This window comes from Vitis vinifera, chromosome 15 (genome assembly GCF_030704535.1).
Source record: "Vitis vinifera cultivar Pinot Noir 40024 chromosome 15, ASM3070453v1".
NCBI lineage: Eukaryota > Viridiplantae > Streptophyta > Magnoliopsida > Vitales > Vitaceae > Vitis > Vitis vinifera.
Genome location: NC_081819.1, coordinates 19194701 through 19214808, shown reverse-complemented (window position 1 = coordinate 19214808; position 20108 = coordinate 19194701). Strand labels below are relative to the sequence as shown.

Here is a 20108-nt window from a genome sequence, read left to right as displayed (position 1 = left end):
ATTTTCTGATCTTTAAATAAAATAAAATAAATAAATAAATAAAAACAAGAATTCACAATAAAAAATAAAAAGTAGTTTTTTAATCTTAAAATAAAAAATACAGTGTTTTCGATAATATTTAAAAATAATAAAATAATAAAACTTATTTTTAAAAATTATAAAAGACAAATTAAAGATATTTTAAGTTTTAGATTTTTGTTATATAAAATATGGAAAACAATTTTAAAAAATTCTTCTCAAAAACTATATTTTAAAAAATAAATTAAAAATAAAATAATAAAAAATATATTTAAAAATATAAAAGATAAATTAAAAATATTTCAATTTCTTCCTAACTTTTATTTAAAAAAATATAAAATAAAAAAACAGTTTTTTAAAATAGTTGTAAAAGGTACATTTTAAAATTATTTTTAAAAACACTCTCCCTTGAATTTTTAAACGTTGGCGTCTGGGTTTGCTTTAAAAGAATCTAAGGAGAAACTTTCGCCGATGGCTGGGGTGAAATACTAGTCAGAGCCCACCCACCTACGGCGCACTTGAATTCTTGTTTCCAAGCAACGGCCCGCTATTCCTTTTTCCAATAGAATTAATTTTCAACCCAATACTGGACCCCACCCGGTCAAGGTCAAACAATGTGCCTCTTCACAGAAGTACCCTGTTACTTTCTATCCTCTTTCTCTCTCCTTTCTTTCCTTCTTCCTATTTAGCTCATATAAATTTGCCTGCCACCATAACCCCTTTCCCATCCTCATTCTTTTCCAGTCTCTAAACATACAGCAGTATCTACTACATAGTTTGCGTACTTATTAATATGGAGGCCGCTTCAGGGGTCGTGGAAATCACTGTAATCTCCGGCGAGGACTTAAGGGTAAACTCGAGGAGGCCAGTGAAGAAGAATGCCTTTGCCGTTGTGAGAACCGATTCCAAGAACTATCAGATGACGAGGGTCGACACAGAAGGGGGAAGCTACTCGACGTGGAATGAGAAGCTGGTGATGAACTTGCCGGCTCACGCGAGGTTCTTGACGGTGGAGGTGCATTGCAAGACTTCGTCCGGCGACAGGGTCATCGGAACTGCGAGGGTTCCGGTGTCCGACTTTTCTGGAGGGTCGACGCCGGAGAGCTACTTGCATTTCTTGAGCTACAGGTTGAGGGACGACAAGGGTGAAAGGAACGGGATTGTGAATCTGTCCGTAAGAATGAAGGTGCCGGAGCGTATGGTTCCCGTGATGGCTGCGCCGCCGCAGCGGATGTGGCCGGAGACTGTGGTGGGTGGCTGGGATTGCGCTGGAGTAGTGATGGGTGTGCCTGTTCGCTCCTCGTATCGGACGGTTCAAGTTTGAATTGACCAGGATTGTATTTGGACCGTTGGTATTATTTTAAAAAAGTTTGAATTGACCGGGAAATGTATTTGGACCGTTGGTATCATTTTAAAAAAAATTGTATATATACAATATTATATTCATGTCAATTCGGAGAAAATAATAAAAATATGTTCTGAATATTAAGGGACAATATTAGTATTGTTATTAAGTATGAAACAAAGTCAAAATGGGGCTTTTACAATATACGATTGTTCTGTTCGGAAAATGTTTTCATAAATAATTATTAAAAATAGTTTTTGTGATGTTTTGTAAAATAAAAGTCTATTTATAAATTTAAAATATTTTTAATTTATTTTTTATGTTTTTAATAAGTTTTAAAGATAAATTGTATATGTGATGTTTTATTTTTCATCAATTCTCTATATTTATAGAATAATTTAATAAAGTAAAAATAACTAAAAGATGTTATATGAAAATACTATATTTTTTATTTTTAAGAACAAAAAATAGTTTTCTATTTTTTTGTTGTCAAACATATTTTTCTATTTTTTATTTTAAAAATTAGAAAACTATTTTCCAAAAATAGTTTGAAAGAAAGCCAATATTTTTAAATTATACAAGTTTTTTTGGATAATATTAGTCAACTAAGTATAAAAACTTTTGATGAGTTTAAAAAATAGTTTTTGGTTTGAGAATTCGAATCAAATACAGCCTTAACATTTGTGAAACAAGGCTAATTGACTTAAACAAAACACCTAAGAGGTGCAGGTGCAAGTGATTGAATTTTCAAAACTTTGAATAAAATTAGTCAAATAGGTCTAGAAACTTTTGATGAGTTTTAAAAAAAGTTTTTGGTTTGAGAATTCGAATTCGAATCAAATACAACCTTAGACAAGACTAATTGACTTAAACAAAACAGGGGGAAATTGAATTTTCAAAACTTCGAATAAAATTAGTCAACTAGGTATAAAAACTTTTGATGAGTTTAAAAAAAAAAAAAGGGTTTTTGGTTTGAGAATTTGAATCAAATAGAGCCTTAGCATTTGTAAAACAAGACTAATTAACTTAAACAAAACACCCAAGCGAGGGGAAGTGTGTTGAATTTTTAAAACTTTGTCGAAAACTAATTTAATTAAGCAAAGAATAACTCAATAAATGTAAATAAGCAAGAATTAAGAGATGCAAACGGTATTTTATAAACAATTTTTGCCTATATCCACTCTCCTCAACCTCATTTTCAAATGAGAGTTTCAATCATTTTAAGGCTTCTAATGCAACCCTTCAGGTTTCTATACCTGGATTTAAGGGTTCCAATGACCACATACAAAAACTCATCAAGTTTAATCACAACTTGAAACTTGAAAAAGAACTTGAAGAGTTGCAAGAAAACTTTTTAAATATTGAAAATGATAAATCTTCTTTAGAAAAAAAGAATGAAATTTTGAAATAAAAGAATGAATAGTTAACCTCCTCACTTTTAATTTTCTCTTATGGTAAAAAATCTTTTGATATGATACTTGCTAGTTAAAAATGTATGTTTGACAAAAATGATTGGAATACGAGTTTTTTAAGAATCAAAAGTATTTCAAAATTATTTTGTAAAATAATCTTTTGGTGCAAGTGTTTCCACCACTTGCAATTTTTATAAAAGAGAAGCACATATTAATAGCACTTGCTCACTTAGAAATGGTTCTCAAAAGGCTATTACTTTAAAAACAAACAAGATTTAAGTTGAAAAATCAAAATGCACTAACCCCTAGGACCTAAAAATATATGGGTATCTAAATCTACTTGAATTTTTCTTAAATGGCTAAAAAAAGGAATAAGTGGTTCTTGGATAGTAGATTTTCAAGACATATGATCGGAAATGAAACTAAGTTCTCATTTTCTTATAAAAAGAAAGGGTGGTTATGTGACTTTTGGTGACAATGAAAAAGGAAAAATAATTATACAAGAAAATGTTGGTAATAAGTTAATAAAACATTTTTCCTTACTAAAAATGTGTTGCCAATTGATGGTTTAAAACATAATTTTTTTAGCATTAGTCAACTATGTGACAAAGGTTTTAAAATAATTTTTGAAGCACTTTATTGCATCATTAAAGATGTTCAAGATGATAAAACTATTTTCATGAGTCATAGAAATGATAATGTTTATACAATTGGTATTCAAAAATATGATAGTCATGACAAATGCTTTTCTAGCATACATGATCAAAGTTGGTTGTGGCATAGGAGGTTAGAACATGCTAACATAAACCTCATTTCACAACTTAACAAAAATAACTTGTAAGAAGTCTTCCCAAAATGTGATTTGAAACTCCACACATATCCTTGAAAAAAATACACACATTATTCACAAAAAAAATATTTACATTTTTTTGGAGGCAAATCAAGACCCCCACTACTACCTCTTTAGGTCTAAATATTTATTTAGATAACTTTGGGAATGGATTTAAGGTATCCTCCCACCTTGAAATGGGATTTGAAATCCCCACATACATCCTTAAGAAATAAATTCATACATTCTTCATAAAAACATGTATATTTTTTTAGAGGCTAAGCTAATCAGGACCCATTAGGCCCTATTTGAGTATAAATATTCGTTTGGGGAACCCTGGGATTGGATTGAAGCCCTTTCCTCACCCTGATGACCAAAATTCTAACTCCTACTTACTTCCTTAAGAAAGATTTTGAAGAATGTATGTATTTTTTTTTTCAATAATGTACATATTTTTCTTAAGGATATACATAGACTTAGAAATTAACTATTGCCATGGGAGAAGGCCTCATACCCATTTTTGAGGTTCCACACGTGAATACTTAGATCTTAATAAGGTCAAATAAGGTATCATTGGACATTTAAAAAATAAATATATTTTTCTTAATAATAAGCGTGAGCTTAGAAATCAACTATGGAAGTAAGGAATGGTCTTAAATCCATTCCCAAAATTCCATAAATGAACAACCAATTAAGGACCCAATTAGACCTTATTATATCTTAAATTTTCATTTAGGGAACCTTGGGAATGGATTTAAGACATTTCCCCACCCTGAAATAGGATTTGGAACCCCACATACATCCTTAGGAAAAATATGTACATTCTTCACATAAATATGCACATTCTTTATAAAAATACATATATTTTTTAAAATGTTAATCGGGGCCCACTTAGGGCCTTTTTGGGTCTAAATATTCATTTTGGGAACCTTGGGAATTAATTTGAGGCCTTCCCCTACCCTAAGATTTGATTTGGAACGTCACGTACATTTTTTTAAAAAAAATAGGTACATTCTCATGAAAATACATGCATTCTTCATAAAAATATGTACATTTTTTTTATGCCAATTGAAACCCTATTAGGCCCTATTTGGGTCTAATATTCATTTTGGGAACCTTGGGGATGAATTTGAAGCATTCACCAACCTATAAAATTTGATTTGGAACTCTACGTACATTTTTTAAAAAATAGGTATGTTCTTAAGAGAAATACGTACATTCTTCACAAAAGTACATATATTTTTTTGGAAGCCAATCTAAACCCTATTAGACTCTATTTTGTCTTAAATATTCATTTGAGGAACCTTGGGAATGGTTTTGCGCCCTTCCCCTACTTCAAACTACGATTTGGAACCTCACACATATTCTTAAGAAAAATACATACATTTTTCATAAAATTATGTACAACTTTTTTGTGGGCCAATTGGGGCCTCATTAGGTCTTATTTTGTGGGAATGGATCTAAGCCCTTTCCCCACCCCCAAAATGCGATTTGAAAATTCACATACATTTTATTAAAAAATACATACATTTTTTAAAGCTAATTGAGACCCCATTAAGCCATATTCGGGTGTAAATATTCATTTGGGTTACCTTTGGAACTGGATTGGAGCCCTTTCTTAACCTTGGTGACCAAAATTCTAACCTCCACTTACTCCTTTTGAAAGATTATTAAGAATGTATGTATTTTTCTTAAAATTATACGTATTTTTCTTAAAATTATACGTATTTTTCTTTTAAATATACATATTTTTCTTAAAGATATACCTAAACTTAGAAATCAACTATTGAGATGGAGGAAGGTTCCAAACCCATTTTTGAGGTTTCACATGTGAATAACCCATTTCCAAGATTCCACAAATGAATACCTAGTCTATAACAAACCCGAATGGGATCTTCGTCAGCCTTTAAGAATGTACATATTTTTTAAAGAATGTATATGTTTTTTTAAAGCATGTATGCATTTTTTAACAAATGTAAAAAAATAAAATAAAATAATAATTACGAGAAATTAATATAAAATCTTGAATACAATATTTTATGACAAATATATATATTTTTTCTATTTGATGTTAATAAAATAATTAAAGATTTTAATAAAGCAAAAAAGTTATAATCATCGTCAAAAATCATAAGAAAAAAAACCATAAACATTTATTGTGATTTTGAAAAATAAATAAATAAATAAAAATAATATAAATAGTAAAATAGTATTATCAAGATATTTTTATTTCTATGTGCAATAAGATTTATAAAAATAAATAAATCTTTTATTTACCATTAATATAAAAAAAAATTATATCATAAACCTTTAAATAATAAAATATAATTTTTGAATTTAAACCTTTAACTATCAAATTTTTTATTATAATTAATATTTAAAATCATCAAGTATATTATTTATGAGATAATATTTTTATCCATTATATATTTATTTAATTTTTTATTATTAACTATTTATTATATTTTATCATTTTAAATTTAATTTGTTAATAAAAAATAAATAGAATGTAACAACCTATTAAAAGAAATGGATAATTGTGTTTTGGATCTAATTGAGCTCAAAAATTAAGATTTAGTTCATATAAGTTCACCGTTTAATCTCAAGACCTAGAGAAAATGTGAAAATTGAGAAAAATGATATGAATTTTTTATCTTTTCAAAAATGATCTTTATTGACTATTAAAAAAAATAAAATCATTTATTTAAATTTTATTCATTTTGTAAACCTCGATAAATTTTAATTTAATTTAGTGATTTAGAAAAAAATACACCATTTTCCAAAAAAATAAAAATAAATTATTATTATTATTATTTAAAAATCAAACATCTTGAAAAATATATATATTTAAAATTATATAGGTAAAAAATAACTAAAAATATGTTAAAATTATTTTTTTTAAATGATATATTTTTAGAATATAATTTTTAAAATGACAGAAGTTGTGGAATAAAGGCTGAAAATTTCTTATTATCTGAATGTGAAACACGTACAACTTATATAGGAAGAGAGGTGGATATTTACATAAAGAGTCCTACTCCAAGTTTAACTAAAAAGATAAACATTCCTATTCCTAGTTTAACTAAAAGGATAAACATTATAACTTACAATAGATAGACATTATCACTTAACAGATGGGCATTATCACTTAGTGGCTAAGCATTATCTTTTCTGTTACTCCCCCTCAAGTTGGTGCATGAAGATCTCGAATGCCCAACTTGCTTGATAAGAAAAGGAATTGTTGTCTTCCAAGGGCTTTGGTGAACATGTCTGCTACTTGCAGCTTTGAAGGAAGATATGTTGTCACTATCTCACCGGATTGCACTTTCTCTCAAACAAAATGACAATCTATTTCGATGTGTTTGGTCCTCTCATGGAATACGGGATTTGCTGCAATGTGTAAAGCAGCCTTATTATCACAGTATAATTTCATTGGCTTATCATGAAGCACTCCCAATGATGCAAGAAGTGATTTTAGCCATGTTAACTCGCTTGCTGCCATTGCCATGGAACAGTACTCTGCTTCTACTGAAGATCTTGATATAGTTCCTTGCTTTTTGCACCTCCACGAAATTGGTGATGTCCCAAGTTTAACGCAACATCCGCTAATTGATCGTCTTGTTAATGGACAACTTGCCCAGTCCGAATCTGAATAACAATAAAGCTGAAGATCATTATCTACTTTCAAAACTATTCCTTGACCTGGTCCTTTCTTCAGATATCGAACAACTCTATAAGTTGCATCTAGGTGTTCTTCCCGTGGGCTTTGCATGAATTGTGACAAAACATGAACAACATACGTCAGGTCTGGCCTTGTTACAGTCAAGTATATCAATCGTCCCACGAGTCGCCTGTACATTCCTGGGTCATTTAGCAATCTCCCATTAGCAAGTGCTAGTTTGTGGTTTTCTTCCATTGGAAATTCCACTGGTCTCGCTCCTAACAGCCCACATTCCTTTATAATGTTTAAAGAATATTTTCGTTGTGATAAAAATAATCCATCCTTGCCTCTTGCCACCTCGATTCCAAGAATGTATTTCAATTGTCCCAGATTCTTGATTCCAGATTTTCTATCAAGAAAGTTTTTGAAAGCTTCGCATACTTTGTTGTCATTCCCAGCCAATATTAAATCATCCACATATACCAATAGGTTCATCACTATGTTTCCACGTCGATAAGTAAAGAGTGAATAATCAGCCAATGATTGTTGAAAACCATATTCTTTCAAAGCTGTCGTGAGTTTCGCAAACCATTGTCTCGATGCCTGTTTCAATCCATACAACGATTTTTGTAACTTGCAAACTTTGTTCTTTCCAGTGGCCTTGAACCCTTCTGACAGCTTCATATATACTTCTTCTTCAAGGTCTCCGTGTAGAAATGCGTTGTTTACGTCCATTTGGTGTAATTCCCATCTTTTTGCCACTGCTACAGCTAGAAAGCACCTTACACTTGTCATTTTTGCCACTGGAGAAAACGTCTCTTGATAGTCTATTCCTTCAATCTGTGTAAATCCCTGCGCCACTAACCTCGCTTTGTACCGCTCGATTGATCCATCCGCGTTGTATTTTATTTTGTATATCCACTTGCATCCTATTGCTTTCTTTTCTGGCGGTAGGTCAACTACTTTCCACGTCTGATTAGTCTCTAATGCTTCAATTTCCTTTGCCATGGCTTCTCTCCATCTGTTGTCTATAACCGCTTCTTTGTAAGTTCTTGGTTCCTTTTCAATATTTATTGCTGCAAGAAAAGCTCGATGGCCAACAGAAAATTTTGTATAAGTCACATAATTCGCAATAGGATAAGGCTTACCTGAGGGTACCTTTTGGATTGAGCTTGCCTTGGAACAAAGTGTACTTAAGCTTCTAGCCGAATAACATATATAATCTTGGAGATGTCTCGGTTCTTTGTGTTGTCTATGTCCCCTACCAAGCATCTCCCCCTGGCTTTGATCCTCTCCTGTCTCCATATTTTCTTCCCCTTTCTCCCTTTCAATATTTTTCTCACTCTCTCTTTCACATGTTTTCTTTACTATGACATCATCATCTTCAATGTAAGATTCTATGTTCCCATTGTTCTGGAATTTTTGTTCCTTATCTCCCTTGCTGCTTTGACAAAAAGGAAAAATTGTTTCATGAAATATTACATCCCTACTCTCAAATTGTTCTTTGGTTTCTAGATCGTGAAGTTTCCATCCTTTCTTTCCATAGGGATAACCTACAAATACGCATCGCCGGCTTCTAGCATCAAATTTATCATTACTACGTGACTTTTTATGGGCATAACACAAACTACCAAAGACTCTCAGGTGCTCATAATTCGGTTTCTCGCCAAATAATATTTCATAAGGCGTCTTTCCATCTAAAATAGGTGTGGGTGTTCAATTTATCAAGTATGCTACTGTTAAAACACATTCTCCCCAAAAATCTATTGGTAGACAAGCTTGAAATCGCAATGTCCTAGCAATATTTAATATGTGTTGGTGTTTTCTCTCCACTCTCCCATTTTGTTGTGGGGTGTTTACTAGGCTGCTCTCCCTTAATATTCCTTCTCTCTTATAGAAACTCATCATTTGTCCTGAGCAAAATTCTAATCCATTATCACTTCTGATGCATTTAACCGGTTTATCAAATTGTGTTTTGGTCATAAAACAAAAATTTTGTAAAATATCTTTGGTTTCGCTCTTTTTTTTCATGAGATATATCCACACCCCTCTACTATGATCATCTACAATGGTAAGAAAATAATGTGCCCCTGAAGTAGTGGGAGTTCGATATGGACCCCATATGTCTACATGTATGAGATTAAAAATTTCAAATGCTCTTTTATTACTCAACTGAAAAGAATTTCGTACTTGTTTTCCACGACAACATGAATCACAAACATAATCCTCAATTCCCTTCATCACATTATTTCCTAAACTATGAATGGAAGCTAAAACACGATCTGAAGGATGCCCTAACCTCCTGTGCCACAATTCGTACTTTTCTTCTACTTTCACTGCATTCACCTTCTCTCCTTGTAATGGCTTGTAGTAGTACACTCCATTCCTTAGCTTACCCACTCCAATCGGATTCCTCGAAGTGCGGTCCTGTATCACACAAAACGAATCAGTAAATGTGACTATATAATCTTTTTCTTTTAATAATTGGCTTATAGAGATTAAATTGCATTTCAAGGAAGGGACATATAAAACATTTTTTAAGCATAAATCTTTAGAGAGCTTCACATATCCCATTTTATTTGCTACTGTTTTTGTTCCATCAGGTAGTCCCACGCATGCTGTCTCCCATTTACGTAGCCAATCGAACAAATCTCTCCTTCCTGTCATATGCACGGATGCACCTCTATCCAATATCCATTCTTCCACAATTTTATTCTTACCGGTCAGTTTTTCTGCATTACTGCTTCCATTTCTGAGTAGAGCCATGAGTTTTTGGAAGTTGTCATCATTCAGTCCTGGGATTATACTACGTTCCACATCATGTCCAACGCACTGTCCTTTTTCTTGCGTATCTGCTTCAGCAACTGCATTTGCATAATGAACGCGTCCTGAAGTTGCTCCTCTTCCAGCATAACTGTTGCGGCCACATCCACGTCCCCTTCCTCGTCCCATCTGGCGTGTTGGCCACCAGTCGGGATATCCTTTTAGTTGAAAGCAATCTGCAACATCATGTCCCGTCTTTCCGCAATGTGTACAGCTCCCACTTTTATTTGTTTGTCCCCCAAGTTTCTCTGTCTTCGCTGCAAAAACTGTTATTTCAGCACGATAAGCTCCTCTGGCCATGCTACGATGGCGTTCTTCTTGTGTAACCATTGCATATATTTTTCCCAACGTAGGTAAGGGATCAAGGGCTAAGATAGACGATCTCACAGTCCCGAATGTAGTGTCATCTAGACCCATGAGAAACTGATGTGCCTTCTCATCTTCTCTGCTTTTCACTATTGCTTGAGCTGCTCCACAAGTGCACTCAGGTATCTCAATGTATTGATTTAATTCATCCCACATGCCTTTTATTTTGGCATAATATGCAGCAACTGTCATTCCTTCTTGTTTCAAGTTCACGATTTCACTTCTGAGTTGATGAACCCTCGGAGCATTTCCAACAGCATATCTTTCTTTGAGATCCTCCCACATGTCTTTTGCAGTCTACGCATAGGCTACACTCGAATGTAAACTCTTGTCGATCACATTAAACATCCATGATATAATCATCGAGTTACATGCTTCCCATGCATTCAATTTGTTTCCATCTTCTCCCTTTGGTTTGTTTACTGTACCATCAATGATCCCAAGCTTGTTTTTTGCTCTCAATGCATTTTTAACAGCCTTCTCCCACATATCATAATTTTCACCATTGAACACACATGTCGTGATGGTTGCCCCTGGATTATCAGATGGATGTAGGTAAAGAGGTGAAGATGGTTCTATCATCTTTGTGTGAGTCGAAGGTTTTTCTGCCATGATATATTTTCTTCAGGTATCTGGCTCTGATACCATGACAAAAGTTGTGGAATAAAGGCTGAAAATTTCTTATTATCTGAATGTGAAACACGTACAACTTATATAGGAAGAGAGGTGGATATTTACATAAAGAGTCCTACTCCAAGTTTAACTAAAAAGATAAACATTCCTATTCCTAGTTTAACTAAAAGGATAAACATTATAACTTACAACAGATAGACATTATCACTTAACAGATGGGCATTATCACTTAGTGGCTGAGCATTATCTTTTCTGTTATAAAAAATTTAATTTTTTTAAAAATAATAAAATTTTAAAATAATTATTAAAAAATTAAAATAAAAAAATTATTATATATTATAATAAAAAATATTTAAAATAATTTAAAATATATTAATTTTTTTATATTTTATATCAATCTCATTAATTACGTCATCGAATTTTTTATACAACGCATCCAATACACGTCCCTAGAAAAATGAACTGTAGTAGGTGTCATTCCATTAAAGTGGGGTTGTAAGATGTCTTATCTTTGTCGGACCTTACAGAGGTGGTGTAGTAGGCGTCATTCCATTAAAGTGGGTGTGTAAGATGTCTTATCTTTGTTCGACCTTACAGAGGTGGTGCCGCTTAAATGAGTTACACGTCGCATCATAATTAATTTTGCTCAGTTCTTGTGGTTACCACCACCACAGATTAAAACCTAACACATGCATTTCATGCATTTTAATTCAGTCCTTCATCTGTTTGGTAGCTCAGAAATTTTTTTCGACACCGAATGGAAACTTTTCTAGGTTGGTTCTACAAGGCGTTTCAACCCCAGAAGTACTCTAGTTTATGTGGTTCACCAGGCGGCCCTCCGGTCACAGCGCAGAGACTCCGTTTAAAGGATGGGCGGTTCCTGGCTTACTCGGAGAGTGGAGTGCCTAAGGACAAAGCCCAGTTTAAGATCATCCTTGCCCATGGCTTTACTGGCTCAAGGCTCGACTTTCTCAGAGCTTCTCCGGTAATATTTGCCTCATAATCTTTACTATTAGTCTTCAGTTGTCCTTTAAAGGGTGTTCTTGACCATTACTACATCATCATAACGTATGAAGAACTTTTAAGTGGCTTTAGGTGAAAACATGGTGCAGGAAATAATAGAAGAGATGGGCATATACATGGTGGGCTACTATAGAGCTGGGCATGGGGAGAGCGATCCAAACACTAGGAAATGGTTGGGAAGTGAAGCCTCTGATGTTGAAGAGCTTGCAGATGCTTTGGAGCTGGGCCAAAAGTTTTTTTTGGTGGGAACTTCAATGGGTGGGTATGTGGTTTGGGCATGCCTCAAATACATTCCACACAGGTAGTTCGCTGTTCGTAACTTTAAGCTAATGTTCTTTCCTTTTCTTGGTGCTTCCGGGAGCCAAACAGAGTATGTGTTCTGATTTTTTATTTTTTATTTTTTATTTTTTTGAGACCTTTGTTGAGTGATATTATTAAAATTTTAAATTATAAGGAGGAATGGAATTAAATAATTTTTAAATTTTAAAAATTCATTTTTACCCATGAATAAAGTTTCTAGTTGTTACGAACTATGATCCTAGTTGAACCGGAGATACCCGAATTAATACCGGTATCATATCATATAATTACTTAGCCTAAGTATCATATGATTAGGTCTCTTCTGAAACCAACACTTTTGATGTTATTTGACGTACAATAATTTCTGAACCCTGGGATCGATAAGTATAAAATAAATAAATAAGACTAAAGTAAAAATAATAAGATTAGATTTATTGGGTATTTGTTAAACCAATTTAATAACTTAAAATGATTCAATAACTTAATTTAAATTATTGAGTAAATTAAATATATTTGGTAAAATTGTTTAATAATATAACTTAAAGTTAAAAACAATTTTAAATAATAAGTAAAATAATTAATTTATTTTTAAGTTTACATATTTATTTTACCTTTTTATTCATTTGTCTTAATTATCTTCACAATCTCTATTACTACTCTATTGTTATTCCATAACCTCCATTATGTTTACTCTATGATATCTATTGTTATTTGACGGCATTGGCCTAATTATAATTTATAAAAATAAATATATCAATTTAGTAATTTAGAATAAATTTTAAATTAATTTTATCAAATAACATTAATATTTAAAATAAGAATTAAGAAATAAGTTTTAAATCAATTTATATATAATTTAACTTAAAATCAACTTAAATCATTGAATAATAAGTATTAAGTTTTATCATATAATCTGACTTAATATATGGGTTTTTAGGAAGTATTGAATTGATGCTATATATAACCAAACTGTTGGATAATGTCGTACAATTGCTATCTTAATATTATATCTATTCTAGGATGTTTTATTTCATAAAGTATAATATAATATGATTTGATCCTTAAAAAATACGGTGAAGAAAAACTACATACTTTTCTCCAAAATATAAGAATCGTTTTCCTTCCAAAGGTAAAATGTTAAAAAAAAAAAAAAAAGAGAAAAAAGAGAGAGAGAGAGAAATGGGAATATTATAGATCATAACCCTAATGGTGAAATCCACTTTCAGATTGGCAGGAGCAGCACTGGTCGCGCCTGTTATAAATTATAGGTGGCCTAGGTTCCCCAAGGATTTGTCAAAGGAGGCTTACTACCAGCAGGCAGTGGGAGACCAGTGGCTACTGAGAGTGGCATACTACGCTCCATGGCTTCTCAACTGGTGGGTGAACTAGTCTTGGTTACCTTCTCCCACAGTCATCCAAGGCAACACTTTCCTCCCCAATCACCTAGACTCTCAGTTTCGCGATCGAGCTATATCCTCAGGGATTTTCCATCAGGTGATTATGCCTTATAAAACAATTCATTACTCTCTGAATACCAACTCTCACAATTTAAGGGTTAGGACATGAGTTGAAATATTCTAGCTTTGTCTCTGATGGCAGAGGAGGAACATATCTACCCTACAAGGTGAAAACGAGTCGCTGCACAGGGACTTAATGGTGATGTTTGGGAAGTGGGAATTTGATCCGATGGACTTGCCGCCGCCATCTTTTCCTGTTCACCTTTGGCAAGAGTGTGAAGACGGCATAGTGCCGGCCAGCCTGCAGAAGTATGTAAGCCAGCGTGTGGGTTGGATCAAGTATCATGAAGTCCCAGAGGGTGGCCATTTTCTGAATGCCATACCAGGATTTGATGATCATCTTCTCAAAACGCTGTTGCTTCAGCCTTGAGAGTTTTTGAGTCACAACTCCAATAAAAGGAGGTTCTATGAACCATCCAGCAAGGTTTAGTTTGTCCTTTGGTGTGAAACTCTTGATCAAAATAACGCTTTAAACTACCATGTGGTTGAGCCTTTGAATATGTCTTGTCATGAAGTTTGAAAATTATGTCACTTTCTACGTTGGTTCATAATGTTTTGATGAAATTTCTAAGGTATTTCCGGGTTCATACAAATGTTTAGACTTTGACCATCACCAAAATGGATAAGACAACATCTATATGATTAATCGTCGAATAGCTAAAGAATTTGTTAGTGTTCTACGTCACGCTTCAATATATGGTGCAACAGCTCAGATTGGTTAACAATTTGTTAGTGTTCTACGTCACGTTTCAATACATGGTGCTACGGCTAAGATTGTTTGCTAATCGCCTCAGCCCATTTTGAAATTATTTTAAAAAACACTTTTTATATTTAAAAAATATATATTTTAAAAAGTTAAAAAATCACTTCTTAAAAAAATATTTTCATCAAATTGTCCTAAAATCTAGATGATCACTAAGATAAGAAGATGGTTATAATAATTCTATGATCAATCTTATCATAAAGTTTTCTTCCTTAACGATTGTAATCGGATTTTAAATATTATATGTTCCCAAGGTTGGGTTCTCCCAATGGACATAGTTCTTGTTTTACGAATAAGAAAATATAATTTATTTTTTGTTTTAGTCTAAGATCATATATTTGAAAAACTCTATACCTACTATAATATTTAGGAAATTTATTGGGACAAGTCATTTCTCGTTCTAGTTTTTTGTTGTGTTAGCTTTTAAATCATTTATCAATTTTCTTAGTTTTCTAAGATTTTTCCTTTTTTTTCTTTTGGAATTTTTAGGCTTTTAAAGAATAAGTTAATTTTTAAGATTTTGAGGATGTTGGGCTAAGACTGAAGCAATTTTTCCATAGGCATACACTATGATTTGGTTAAGAAAATTCTCTGATTTTAAAGAACAAAAACTATACACAATGACTTTATATTCTTTAAAAAGCTTTTGAGAATATAAAAAGTTAAATTTCAAATTTGGATTTAAACCTTTGTTTAGAGATATGGTTTCATTGTGAAAGGTTTTGGATTTAGTTGGTTTGCTTTGGGTCATGTTTCTGTAAACAAAATAGAAAATTAATCATTAATAATCATTTGTCCATTTAACTAATCTACTAATATATTTTTTTTTCTTTTGATATGTTCAAATTTTGGTTTAAAAAGTTGTGGAATTTTATCCATCTTTCTTCGTAGGTAGTTTTAAAGAATTTTTATTTTCAAAGAACTTTTATATTTTTATTATCAATTCTTAATGTAAATAATTTTTTATTTAAAAATAATTAAAAAAATTAAACTAAAATTATTAGTACTATTTTTAACTTTATAGAACTAAGATTTTTTTTTTACAATAATTAAAAGTTTCACTCTAATATCTACAAAGTTTTTCTCATTCATTATTGGTTAATACTAAAAATATACATTTCCATCCTATCTATCTTGTATTAATTTGGACTATCTTTCTCCGAGTAAATGTAAGGTTGTAAGATACTTTACAAGTTCCTTTACTTTTTTATACTAATTTAATATCCTTTTTATTAAACAGTACCAATTAGGAGACAAGGCACTATTTGTTTTTTGACCAACTGTTATGAATAGTTAACCCATGCATAAATAGTAAAAATAAACAGTAATATTTTACTGTAACACTTTTAGACTTTTCAGCAAGAAATCTTACTTTCGACGGGGAAAACGACTAGCATGCCATTACTTGAACTGTAGACGTACATGCTGAAAGACAAAACTGCTTTTGGTGCTGATAATGCTTAGAGACATTATAGATGAGGAATCAGGGAAGAATAAAATTTGATCGTGCTCCATCAGTAGCTACACATCTTCAGTGATGGAGGGCAAGGGATCAATCCTTTTACTGTTGAAAATCTGATGAAGGAACCTATAGCAATAAGATATCTCATATTTTTAGGATAGACCTCAAAATCCCTACTAATGACTCTCCAATGCTTGATTCGCTTAATAAGAGATTCAATACAGATATCAAGTTGTTCCAAAGCTTTTTCTTTGATTTGCTTTATATATATATATATATATATATATATATATATATATATATATATATTGTTAAATTAATAGCTGATCTACAACATGCTTTAATTGGAATGGATTATCTCCTTAGCTAACCCTGGAGGCAAAATGCTTTAGTCAACCATAAGCTAAAGTGCTACCCTAAGAACAGTAACTACTTGAACAAAGGAAATAGATTTTTTTTTTCTATCTAAAAAATAAAAATTCTATTTCACAGAGCCCCATACTCACCCACGTGGCTGTCATCATTGTTGAACAAGTTTATTATTTGCGTTGAATAAGTTTATTATTTTCAGAAAAATGATCACGTACCCATACTCACCCACGTGGCTGTCATTATTGTTGAACAAGTTTATTATTTTCAGAAAAATGATCACGTACCCAATATGGGAAATTGAATATAGTGCACCCGATTTATTTTTTTTCCCAAAATTGTAGTTGTAAGTTGTAACAGGTGTTTTTTTTTTTTTTAAAGTAATTTATTTTTAGATTTTAAATTATTTTTTTTCTACTTTTTTATGACTTATCATAAAATTTTTTATTAAATAAAAAAATCAAAATATTTAATTTTTTTTTAAATAAAAAAATAATTTATTATTATTATTATTATTTTAATATTTAATAAAAATAAAATACTATAAAAATAAATAATTTAATATTTAATACTATTAAACATTAATATTCGGTTCTTCTATGTGCATTTTTCTATTGAAAAAACAAAAAGAAGATATATAAAATAAATATTATTCTTGGATCTTGGAGCTATGACTACAGGACATTTAATAGAAGAGAACCATTTTCCCAGATGAAATAACCTAATAGAAGGATTGATATCTGATCCAAGGATTAATGGCATGTCCTTTCACGGTTTAACCTTTGGCAGACTAATAAATTCGTTAGAAGGAACTGCCACATGGGGGTGACCAAGCCCTGCCCAATTCAATATTATAAAGCCAACGCATGCACTTAGTTCCACTACTGCAGGTCAGGGGACTAGGAAGATCCTTGCTCACAACATGGCAACTTTTCTAGGCAAAGTGGTTCAGCCCCAGAAATCTAAGTTATGTGATTCACTAGGCGGCCCCCCGGTGACAGCCCAGAGAATCCGATTAAAGGATGGGAGGTGGCTCGCTTACTCGGAGACTGGGGTGCCTAGGGACAAAGCCAAGTTTAAGATCATCCTTGCCCATGGCTTTACTGGCTCCAGGCTCGACCTTCTCAGAGCTTCTCCTGTAACTTTTCCCTTCTAATGCTTACCATTACTATTATTAATTTGTTTTGCATGCTTAGACATTCTTTTTTATTCATATACTGCTGCTACCTAAGGAATTGGATTTTTTAAGTGGCTTTAGGGGAAAACGTGTTGCAGGAAATAATAGAAGAGATGGGCATATACATGGTCTGTTACGACAGAGCCGGGCATGGGGAGAGTGATCCAAACCCTAGGAGATGGTTGGGAAGTGAAGCCTCTGATGTTGAAGAGCTTGCAGATGCTTTAGAGCTGGGCAAGAAGTTTTATGTGGTGGGAACTTCGATGGGTGGTTACGTAGCTTGGGCATGCCTCAAGTACATACCAGACAGGTAATATTGCATCACCATGTGTGCGCTCTAATGCATGGGACATTGAAAATAAGTTCAGTAGGGTAGGATAAAAATATTGGTAATCACTTATATATTGATATTTTGATTATACCGTCAACAATTGCATTACCTTAAGGTTTTATTCTTGAGACTTGAAAACACATCACATAAATTTTTGACAAAAATTAATTTTTAAAAAAATTTCTATCAAAATGGGTTGTTTTATAAAAACATATTTTAATTATTTTTACTTATTTTTTATTTTATTATACAAATATAAAAAATAATTCAAATAATACACTATAGATAAAAATTTATTTTCAAAGAAATATTTAGAAACATAGAAAACAAGTTGAAAGCATTCTAAGTTCTCAAATAAATTTCTGTTTTATAAAATATCAAAACTATTTTTCAAAACTGATGTCAAAAATTGTTTTAAAAAATTATTTTCGAAGATGCTCCCAAACAATACCTACGGCTTTTCAAAAATAATTTTTGACAATAGTTTTTAAAAACAGTTCTATAATATTTTATAAAGCAAAAATCTGTTTGTGTGTTTCAAATTTTTTAAAAAAAATAATTTTTATTTGTAGTGTTTTATAAAAAAGCAAGTGAAAATAAATTAAAACAACATAAAACAATTAAAATATATTACAAAAAAATAATAATAACACTCTGCAGAACAAGTTATCAAAAAACTGTTTCTGTACAAAAATTATTAAATGTATTTTGAGTCTGAAAAACAGTTTCATATTTTAAAAAAAAAATGTTCTTAAATGTTGTTCCAAACAGGCTCTAATTCACTGGAAAATCTAAGAGCCTTTTCCTAACAAAGTAAAAAGTTAAAACAAGCAAGTTGAGAAACGGGATGATAAATCTTAATCCTAACAGTGGATCAACCTATTCTCAGATTGGCAGGAGCAGCACTGCTTGCGCCTGTTATAAATTATAGGTGGCCTGGATTCCCCAAGGATTTGTCGAAGGAGGCTTACTATCAACAGGCGGTGGGAGACCAGTGGCTACTGAGAGTGGCATACTATGCTCCATGGTTGCTAAATTGGTGGGTGAACCAATCTTGGTTACCTTCTCCCACAGTCATCCAAGGCAACACTTTCCTCCCCAATCACCTAGACTCTCAGTTTCGCGATCGAGCTATATCCTCAGGGATTTTCCATCAGGTGATGATTCTCATAAAACAACCAAGATCTCCATCATTCATTATTACTCTTTGAATGCCAACTCTTAAAATTTAAGGGGTAGGACATGAGTTGAATTCTAGCTTTGTCTCTGATGGCAGAGGAGGAACATATCTACCCTACAAGGTGAACATGAGTCGTTGCACCGGGACTTAATGGTGATGTTTGGGAAGTGGGAATTTGATCCAATGGATCACTTGCTGCCGCCATCTTTTCCAGTTCACCTTTGGCAAGGATGCGAAGATGGCATCGTGCCAGCCAGCCTACAAAAGCATATAAGCCAGCGTGTGGGTTGGATCAAGTATCATGAAGTCCCAGATGGTGGACATTTCCTGAATGCCATACCAGGATTTGATGATCATCTTCTCAAAACTCTACTGCTTCAGCCTTGAGAGTTTTTGAGTTACAACTATCCAGCTAGGCTTAATCTATCCTCTGGTAAGATAATCGCTAAAATGTTTTGAAATTTCCTCTCGCAAATCTTCAGTCACAAACTTGATATATCCTTTGATCCTGAAGAACGAGTCAGTTATCTTATAAGCTTACATGCATCATCAATTAATTTTGTTTTTATCCATGACCAAAGGCAAGGTATATTTGACATCTCACTTACCACCCAAAGAATTTTCTAATCTTATGAATTGTGTCTAAAAAGACATAAGTGGAGGTGTGAATAAAGTCAATTCAATCGGTTTTTGAGTATATAAAATGAACCGAATTAGTATATATGTGATAGAAATCGAACCAATCAAATTAGAAGTTAAAAATCCAACTAAGCCTTCTAAGATTGGTTTTTATTAATCCATTTCAACCCAATTTAATGACCTTTTTTACTCAACTCAATTGTAGATTTGTGTTTATTTTGAGGCCCAAGCCCATCAATTTGAGTTTATTTAGGTTTAAG

General features: G+C 32.3%; 5 protein-coding genes across 5 annotated transcripts; 3 read left to right on the top strand and 2 right to left on the bottom strand.

The window, feature by feature from the left end:
- Positions 1 to 744: 744 nt before the first annotated feature.
- On the top strand, positions 745 to 1584 carry LOC100248930 (BON1-associated protein 2). Its single transcript, NM_001405811.1, has one exon. It carries the CDS (start codon positions 812 to 814, stop codon positions 1340 to 1342), a length of 531 nt encoding a protein of 176 aa, NP_001392740.1. The 5' UTR covers positions 745 to 811; the 3' UTR covers positions 1343 to 1584.
- A 5351-nt stretch (positions 1585 to 6935) lies between these two features.
- Positions 6936 to 10739, bottom strand: LOC104881887 (retrovirus-related Pol polyprotein from transposon RE1). Its single transcript, XM_059743051.1, has 3 exons — positions 9831 to 10739; positions 9482 to 9692; positions 6936 to 8962 (listed from the first exon to the last, which is right to left on the bottom strand). Exons 1-3 carry the CDS (start codon positions 10737 to 10739, stop codon positions 6936 to 6938), a joined length of 3147 nt encoding a protein of 1048 aa, XP_059599034.1.
- A 12-nt stretch (positions 10740 to 10751) lies between these two features.
- On the bottom strand, positions 10752 to 11066 carry LOC132255187 (uncharacterized). Its single transcript, XM_059743050.1, has one exon. The coding sequence runs from the start codon at positions 11064 to 11066 to the stop codon at positions 10752 to 10754; it is 315 nt and encodes a 104-aa protein (XP_059599033.1).
- Positions 11067 to 11779: 713 nt separating this feature from the next.
- On the top strand, positions 11780 to 14463 carry LOC100257406 (uncharacterized). The gene is made up of 4 exons (XM_010663255.3): positions 11780 to 12072; positions 12200 to 12411; positions 13637 to 13904; positions 14010 to 14463. Exons 1-3 carry the CDS (start codon positions 11845 to 11847, stop codon positions 13797 to 13799), a joined length of 603 nt encoding a protein of 200 aa, XP_010661557.1. The 5' UTR covers positions 11780 to 11844; the 3' UTR covers positions 13800 to 13904; positions 14010 to 14463.
- A 2980-nt stretch (positions 14464 to 17443) lies between these two features.
- On the top strand, positions 17444 to 19596 carry LOC100252275 (uncharacterized). Its single transcript, XM_002269500.4, has 4 exons — positions 17444 to 17659; positions 17797 to 18008; positions 18919 to 19186; positions 19306 to 19596. The coding sequence occupies exons 1-4, from the start codon at positions 17444 to 17446 to the stop codon at positions 19594 to 19596; spliced, it is 987 nt and encodes a 328-aa protein (XP_002269536.1).
- The last annotated feature ends 512 nt before the right edge of the window (positions 19597 to 20108 follow it).